A 9,477-nucleotide genomic window follows, 5' to 3' on the forward strand; every position below is an offset into this window, starting at 1 on the left:
TCGAGGGACCGGAAGTCTCCCAATGGTGAAGAATCACTGAAAAAAATTCTACTAGCCGGATCCGTATCCGGATCTTCACCAATATCTAATCATTTCGTCCTTGTCACATACGCTACCTCTCTGCCAAATTTCGTCCGAATTCGTCCACAACTTTTTGAGATATTTTGTTCACAAACAGACAGACAGGGGTGAAAACATACAGTGCATTCAGAAAGTATTCAGACCCCCTCCCTTTTTCACATTTTGTTATGTTGCAGCCTTATGCTGAAATCGTTTAAATTCATTTTTTCCCTCATCAATCTACACTCAATACCCCATAATGGCAAAGAGAATACAGGATTTTAGAAAGTTTTGCAAAATTATTAAAAAGAAAAAACCGAAATATCACATTGACATAAGTATTCAGACCCTTTGCTATGACACTTGAAATTTAGCTCAGGTGCCTCCCATTTCTCTTGATCATCTTTGAGATGTTTCTGCACCTTGATTGGAGTCCACCTGTGGTAAATTCAATTGATTGGACATGATTTGGAAAGGCACACACCTGTCTATATACGGTCTCACAGGTGACAATGCATATCAGAGCAAAAACCAAGCCATGAGGTCGAAGGAACTGCCTGCAGAGCTCAGAGACAGGATTGTGTCGAGGCACAGATCTGGGGAAGCCTACAAAAAAAATTTCTGCTGCATTGAAGGTTCCCAAGAGCACAGTGGCCTCCATTATTCTTAAATGGAAGAAGTTTGGAACAACCAGGACTCTTCCTAGAGCTGGCCGCCCGGCCAAACTGAGCAATCGGGGGAGAAGGGCCTTGGTAAGAGAGGTGACCAAGAACCCGATGGTCACTCTGGCTGAGTTTCAGAGATCCTGTGTGGAGATGGGAGAACCTTCCAGAAGGACAACCATCACTGCAACACTCCACCGATCTGGGCTTTATGGCAGAGTGGCCAGACGGAAGCCTCTCCTCAGTGAAAGACACATGAAAGCCCGCTTGGAGTTTGCAAAAAACGCACCAAAGGACTCTCAGACTGTGAGAAACAAGATTCTGTGGTCGGATGAAACCAAGATTGAACTGTTTGGCACTGGGAAATCTACTTCCAGAGTGTAGATTGATGAGGGAAAAAATTAATTTGAACGATTTCAGCATCAGGCTGCAACATAACAAAATGTGAAAAAGGGGTCTGAATACTTTTTGAATGCATTGTAACCTCCATCCACCTTTGGTGGTGGAGGTAATAAAGTCGTGTGTGTGTGTGTGTGTGTGTGTGTGTGTGTGTGTGTGTGTGTGTGTGTGTGTGTGTGTGTGTGTGTGTGTGTCAAAAACAGGTTACAACTCCACCTGCAGAGAAAGATATTTGACGGACGTAAGAGCAATAATTTCCAGCTTGAGCTATAGTTTGGTGTTGCGGCAAACGGACGTTCACTTTTGGAAGTTGATTCCTGGTGGTGTTTTAGTACAACAGCATGCTCTGTCAGAACAATGCCAGCTCAGACACTCAGTGTATGATGCATTGTGCTTGCAGAGAGCTGCGGGGTGCTTGACGAAGGCTGCATACTAACCGCACTTGCGATCTTCCTTCGGTCTGCCCCACTCGATGTGATTGCTGTCACGACCCTACGTGACCGTTGCATGGACCGCTTTCGTGCTGCACTCGACTCGAATGAACCCCACGTGAGCTCTGAACACTTTTTTTTCTCTTTTTTTGTATACAAGATCGTGGCTCGTGTAACTTAGAGTTTGAAGTCCCCAATTACTACACCCATAGGTGGCGTTAGGGCCCTACAACACCATCCAATTGCACGGTGCCCCAAGGCAACAAGGGCCCCACACAACTTGTCATGGTACACAATCTTTCGAGATGGGGCCCCCGAAGGTGGTGTTGAATCTCACTTTGCTGACAAAACACATCACCTTGTGAGTGATTAAAAAACAAACAAAAAAAAACCTGAGGAAAGATCCTAATTTTTGTTGACTGTTGTTTTGGAAATTGTTGAACAGTCGGTTTGACGACAACACTGTGCTTCACGTACAACGGAACCATAGCAAACACCAGCTGCTATGATTCATCCGGAATGTATACTAACATCACATGCCATGACCGTCCACATTCAGGTGCAGCTACGTTGCTGTCAACTATTGCACTCGTTATTCCAGCACCCAGAGCGGGCACTCGCCGCGGCCTATATCCAATCTCTAGCTCCGAGACTTGTTCGCCGGCTGCAAGCTACCGAGGCCACCGCACCAGACGGACAGGTGCGGCTGCAGTCGGTGCAGGAGGGACTGCGCCTTCTCGAGCTGCTGGTGTCACTTGCCGAGGAACAGAACAGTAAGTTTGCCAAATGGCAAGAAGCAAAGAGAGACTTTTTATTAGTCTCCTTTGGGTACTTCACTGTTCCCTGGGTTTGAGTTTGACTCTGGGTCCTGGGTTTGACTGGGAAACTGGGTTTGAGTACCAGTTCACTGGTAATTCCCTGCTTGTCGTTAAAGGCGGCAAAAAGGGTTGGCGTCAGGAAGGGCATCCGGCCGTAAAACATTGCTTCAAAAAGGGGACCGAAAAACAACAACAACCACGGTTCCCGAAAAAGGCCAACCCCCGCTTGCGGGGAAAAATGGCCTCTAAAGGTGGGTTTTTTTTTTGTTTTTTTTTGGGTACTTAAAACCATGCCCATATGTACATTCGGTTGAAGAGCCTTCAACTCTACTTCCATGAATGTGTTATGATATCTATTGATGGAATAACCAGACTCGGTGGTGCAATGGTTAGGTCATGTGCTCTGCAATCTGGGAGGTTGGTGGTTCGAACCCCTGCCAAGTCCTACCAAAGACTTTAAAATGCTACGTGCTGCTTCCTTGCTTGATGCTTGGCATTTAGAAAGGACACATGGGCAACCAACTCTGGGAAGGCAGTGGCAAACTACCCAGTATAACCATTGCCAACAAAGTTGATCTTTATTAGAACTTTCTTTATGTATGTATTAGAACTTTCTTTCTTTTGTACTTTATTAGAATGTAAGCTTTTGCTTATTAGAACTGTTTGGTAAGCTGCCTTGTGATTGGCCAAAACGTAATAACGTACTAACCAATCCGCGCGGGTTTATAGCACGCTTTTAGACCACCAAACTGAATATGTCATAAAATCAAAATGAGTAGAATATCGTACAAACTGTTGCACACGTTAGCAACATTCAAAGGTTAGAATGCCATTCAAAAAGCGTGCGAAAACCTGCAGGATTACAATTTAGTAGTAATTTAGTACCGTCCATACGAGTGCATCAAACGGCCCGTTTTTGAAAAATATTCTCATATTGATCTCGTCATACTTTTGTTTTGTTGCACTAACCCGATATAGCATTTCTGTAAAATCTTTCGGATTTTCAATTTCGTTTAGACCCCCACCAGGATCAGGTAAAAAATTGGGTACCCCCACTAATGGGTTGCTTTGGCTAAATTTGAGATTTTTTGAATTTTATAAAAGTAAGAATACTTTATTAAAGTAATTCAGGGTCACCGATCCCATAAATAGCCTCTAAAAGGTGGTGGGATCAAAATTGGGAAAAATTTAGTTTAATGTTTTTAAGGCTTAGGTAAGCAACAAACCAAAAAAAAGAATAATTGGTATTTAGATAATTATAAAATACGTACTTATATTTAGAAATTATATGCATAAGGTGGATAGATACTTGATGGAGATTATGTGTTATTGTAATATATACATGATATATATATATATACACACAGTCACATGAAAAAGTAAGTACACCCCATGTAAACTTTTGACTTTTTCAACATACATATTTCAACATACTGCTATTTGATCTTCATTTAAACAGTATCTATAGATAAAGGTGATCTAACTGAACAAAAAACAATGAAAAATTGACTTTGCAATAATTTATTCAACAAAAAATTAACAGAGATGCCATTTCCTTCTGTGGAAAAAGTAAGTACACCCTTGGCTCTAATAGGTGGTATTGCCCCCTTTGGCAGAAACAACCTCAAGTAGGCGTTTCTTATAACTGTCTGTCCACCAGTCTCTGACATCGACTGTGAGAAATTTTTGCCCACTCCTCCGTGCAGAATTCTTTCAGCTGTGCGATGTTTGAGGGGTTTCTTGCATGCACAGCTCCTTTCAAATCCCCCCACAACATCTCGATGGGATTTAGATCCGGGCTTTGACTTGGCCATTCCAGAACCGGCCATTTCTTTCTTTTCAGCCATTCCTTGGTGGATTTACTGGTATGTTTAGGGTCATTGTCATGTTGCAAGGTCCACCTTCGGTTGAGCTTCAACTTTCCGACAGATGGCCTCACATTATCCTCAAGCACCCTCTGGTACAATTAAGAATTCATAGTGGATTCTATGATGGTGAGCTGCCCAGGCCCTGATGCAGCAAAGCTGCCCCAAACCATAATAATTCCATCACCATGCTTTACAGTTGGTATCAGGTTCTTGTGGTCAAATGCTGTCTTTGGTTTTCGCTAAACATGTCTTCTGGTACTGTGGCCAAATAGCTCTACCTTTGACTCATCTGTCCAGAGCACATTGTTCCAGAAGTGCTGATCTTTGCCTCGGTGTTCATTGGCAAACTTTAGTCTTGCCCTGATGTTCTTTCTGGACAGCAAAGGTTTCTTCCTGGCACACCTCCCATGTAGATCAAATTTGTGCAGCCTCTTTCTAATGGCAGACTCATGCACTTTGACATCAACAGTGGCAAGAGCTACCTGTAGGTCCCGTGATGACATTCTGGGGTTCTTAGAGACTTCTTTCAGCATCTTGCGGTCTGCTCTCGGGCTGAACTTGCAGGGGCGGCCTGGCCTGAACAAGTTGGCAGTTGTTTGGAATCTTCTCCACTTGTAGATGATCTTCCGGACAGTCGAATGATTGATTTCAAATTGTTTGGAGACCTTTTTAAATCCCTTCCCAGACTCGTAGGCATCTATAACCTTCTTTCTGAATGCCTCAGAGAGCTCTTTTGATCTAGGCATGGTGACGCCGCACACTTCAACAACAAAGAGCAAACCAAACGAAATGTCTGAGGTTTAAATAAGACAGGTTCCTCCAAGATCCTCTCTGACGATGTTCTAATCATTTGCGCCTGAGCTGGTGCACCTGATTCTAATTTTAGGTATTTGAAGTAGTGATAAATGTAGGGGTGTACTTACCTTTTCCACATGTGAAATTTGCATTTATGTTTATTTAAATTATACAATGGACTACAAAATGTAAATGTTTCATGACATTTGTTATATTATATCTCCTTTATCTATCAATATTGTTGAAATGAAGATCAAATAACTGTATGTTGAAATATGTTGAAAAAGTCAAAACTTTACATGGGGTGTACTTACTTTTTCACGTGTGTGTGTGTGTGTGTGTGTATATACATATATATATATATATATATATACAGGAAGTTACCTAACCTGTATATATATATACAGGTTAGGTAACTTCCTAACCTGTGTGTGTGTGTGTGTGTATATATATATATATATATATATATATATATACACACCCGATTCTGATGTAGCATGCTCTGTTAGAGCATCGGTGCTGCCGAAGCAGTTTCTCGGCAAGGGTTATCATGGGTGGTTTGCCATTGACTTCCAAGCAGTAAGGGTAGGAATTTGTTCATGGTGCCAGGTCATAGCTTGCCTACTCCTTGTGAAGGACACCGTGTGATCTTTAACATCCGCTGACTAATGCCGGCAGCTGGGACACAGGTTTGCCATTCATCCGAGGAACATCATGCCTTGATGAATTACCCTGCCTGTGAAACACCAGCGGTTTATAGCTGTGTCAGGATTCAAACCGTGGCTAAGACAGCTTAGAGGTGAGTGTGTGTACCTCTAGGTCTAGGCCATCTTGTATATACAGCCGTGGCCAAAAATATTGGCACCCTTGCACTTTTTAAAATAATCCACCATTTATTCCAGAAAATTGTTGAAATAAAAAATATATTTTGGTATCCACATATGTATTTCTTTGGTTTGCAGTGGAACAAAACAAAATAAGCTGAAAAAAATTACGAAATCTTACCTTATTCCGCAGAAATCCTAAAATGGCCCGGACAATATTATTGGCACCTTTTAGAAGTTGTGAGAAATAACGAGATTTCAAGCAGGTGATTCTCCTTTACTTTGGAAATGAACTCACCTATGGTTCACATATGGTGAGTTGCAGGTGCCTGCAATGTAAAAATCGCTCATTCAACCAGTTTAAATGGAGAAAGGGAGTCATTCTGCTGTTTTGTTTCACTGTGTGTACCGCAATGAGCATGGAGAAGAGAAAGAAAACCAGAGAATTGTCTGAGGAGGTCTGACACAAGATTGTAGCCAAGCTTGGACAATCTCAAGGCTACAAGTCCAGCTCCAGAGACCTTGATGTTCCTTTGTCCACCATACGCATTACGCAATGTTATCAGGAATTTTAAGGCCCATGGCACTGTAGTCAACCTCCCTGGACGTGGCCGCAAGAGAAAACTTGATTGAAGATTGAAGCGAAGGATTGTTTGAATGGTGGAGAAAGCACCTCAATCAACTGCCAAACAGATGCAAACTGACCTTCAGACACAAGGTACGACAGTTTCAACTCGCACCATCCGTCGCCAACTCGATGAAAAGGGGTTCTTTGGTAGGAGACCCAGGACGACCCCACTGCTAAGAGAGAGAGACATAAGAAAGCCCGACTGGAGTTTGCCAAAACTCACCTGAACAAGCCAAACTCCTTCTGGGAGAATGTCCTGTGGACAGATGAGACCAAATTATAAAAATTTTAAAAACCACCTTTTAGAGGCCATTTTGCCCCTCAAAGCGGGGGTTGGCCTGGTTGTTTTTGTTGGTCCCCTTTTTGAAGCAATGTTTTACGGCCGGATGCCCTTCCTGCCGCCAACCCTGTTTGTCGCCTTTTACGACAAACAGGGAATTACCAGTGAACTGGTACTCAATTAGCCGACCTCGGAAGGATGACAGGCTGAGTCAACCCCCCTGGCGTTAATTCAAGATCGACCGGGATTCGAACCCAGGATCCTAGGATCCTAAGCTGGCACCCTAGCCGCTAGCCCAACACCAGGCTTATGAGACCAAATTATAGCTGTTTGGTAAAGCAGATCATCTCTATGTTTACAGAAAACAAAATGAAGCCTTCAAACAAAAGAACACCTGCCCTACAGTCAAACATGGAGGAGGTTCAGTGATGTTTTGGGGTTGCTGTGCTGCCTCTGGCACTGGATGCCTTGAAGGTGTGCATGGCATCATTAAATCAGGAGATTACCAAGGAATTTTGGAGCACAATGTTCAACCCAGTGTCAGAAAGCTGGGTCTCAGGACAATGACCCCAAACACACTTCAAAAAGCACCCAGGAATGCTTTTAAGACAAAACGCAGGACTGTTCAGAAGTGGCCACGATTGGGTCCAGATCTAAATCCCATTGAACACCTGTGGGGAGATCTGAAAACAGAAGTTGGGAGAAGGCACCCTTCAAATCTGGGAGAACTGGAGCAGTTTGCACAAGAAGAGTGGCCAAACTACCAGTGGAGAGGTGGAGGAAGCTCATTCATGGCTATAGGAAGCGCTTGACTAGTTATTTTGTCCAAAGGCCGTGATACCAAATATTAAGTCTTGGGTATCAATAATTTTGTTCATGCTATTTATTTTTATTTTCTGATTTAAAAGGATATATTAAGTTCTGAATTAAAAGCAACGGTTCTGTAATATTTACAGTGAAATAAAGAATTGTGGAGACCAAATATTTTTGTCAATTTCAACTTATTTTTGGAGAAAATTGTGAGTTATTCGAAAAGGTGCAAGGGTGCCAATATTTTTGGCCACAACTGTATACTTGTATTTGAGCATGAGGGTCAATTAGCACTGAACCATCAAACATGCAGGATCACTATTGACTATTCTCTGTCTTACCATTACCCCATTACCCATTGAATGACCTGCAGGAGTACAACTTCTTGCCCTTCTTGTGCCTTTATTGATACGAAACCTTCTTGACGAAGATTCTCTCATCTCAACAACAGTCCCATGCCGTGCACTTCATCATTTTGCACTTGACGCTCTCATGCGTATTGGCCCGCTGCACCCAGCAGCCTTCAAGACGATCATGAGTACATCCCAGGCACTGAAAGCTCGCCTTGAGGCAGCTATTCGGACAAGACAGAACAATACTAAGAATCAAAACAGTACTTTCTCCACTGCAGCTCAACCCAGGCCAACTGGCCCCATTAAGCCAACAATCGAGTTGAAAACCAGCTTTGGAAATTTCTAAAACAAATTAAACAGGATGGGAGGGAGAGTAATGTAAATGTGGATGAGGGGAAAGGGGTGAGAATGAAGGGTATAGAGGATATAGAATTGGGGAGAAGGTGGGTAAGAGAGAATGGCATGAATGCAGAGATCTGATTATGATTAATTCATAGTGAGACTTAACTTGTAATTAGCTTATTTGTAGGATTACTAAATCTTACAACAATGACAATAAATGATTTCTTGATTTTGATTGAATCTTGTTTTCCTGATTTTTACTTTTTTCTGGCTTACTTTTCAGGTTTATTTATGGTGGTTAGGGGAATTTGGGGTACCCTTTCCTTTTTTATTAGCTGGAAGCCCGTGGTAAAATACCACAATAGAAAAAAAAGGTCTCTTTTTATTCTTGCCCTGATTTAAATGTATTCTTCTTGTCCTCATCCCCTCCCAGACCATCACTCCATGCTCCCAGACCCCCACACTCCATCCACCTCCACACCACATCTTCCCCCTCTGAGACCTTCCCACCCCTCCCAGACCATCAACACCCCTCCCCAAACAATCACTCCACACCCCTCTTCCCATTACCTCACATCAAGGGTCTCTTCAATTCTCCCGCATTTTCTTCTCTCAATGTTGACAACAATGCAAACGGTTTAATCGGAACAGTGTCCGCGCAGATCAAACATCGCATCCGGTGTTGTGCTTGCCAGGCTCGAATCGCCATTTGCGTGGTCCAAGAGAATTGCAGAACGTCACATAGCTGGCTCAGAAGGTCCCCGTTGCCTGGTGGCGCCTGCCTCGGTAACTTCCTTTATACACATTGTTAAAAGTAAATAATAAGATTTTTTTCACAGTACAGTCGCGAGATTCCCCAAATAAAATTACTTGGACAAAGACCTTGTAATCGTTAATGACGGGTTTTCTGGTGTGGTCCCTGTCGAGTTTTTAAAAAGAAAATGGTCTGAAACATATGACTGACTTGATCACTTCTAAATACTAACCTGTGTAGAGTTTGAAGCAAAAACATGCTCACTGCATATGTGTTTATATAACACATGGATCATGGTGGTTATAAAGCTCGGATAGATTCCAAATGCACTTTATTGCAGATGCCTCCCTGAAGACTGAGGTCCATACCGTTACAAAGGCCCATGACACAATCGTTACAAGCTTGGCATTTTTCATACAGGTGTTTAACTGACTATTTTGATTTTTTATTTTT

The 9,477-nt window shown here is 42.7% G+C and overlaps 1 protein-coding gene across 3 annotated transcripts in view; it reads left to right on the forward strand.

Moving 5' to 3' along the window:
- HEATR5B (HEAT repeat containing 5B) overlaps positions 1-8,505 on the forward strand; it is a 96,470-nt gene extending 87,965 nt beyond the window's left edge. For all 3 annotated transcript variants that reach the window (XM_078781728.1, XM_078781729.1, XM_068124387.2), the window contains 3 exons: positions 1,522-1,670; positions 2,112-2,325; positions 7,949-8,505. In XM_078781728.1, the coding sequence (XP_078637854.1) occupies positions 1,522-1,670; positions 2,112-2,325; positions 7,949-8,274 (689 nt within the window). In that variant the 3' untranslated portion in view covers positions 8,275-8,505. The remainder of the gene's footprint in view (positions 1-1,521; positions 1,671-2,111; positions 2,326-7,948) is intronic.
- The last annotated feature ends 972 nt before the right edge of the window (positions 8,506-9,477 follow it).

This window comes from Myxine glutinosa, chromosome 1 (genome assembly GCF_964187855.1).
Source record: "Myxine glutinosa chromosome 1, kmMyxGlut1.1, whole genome shotgun sequence".
NCBI classification, from domain to species: domain Eukaryota; kingdom Metazoa; phylum Chordata; class Myxini; order Myxiniformes; family Myxinidae; genus Myxine; species Myxine glutinosa.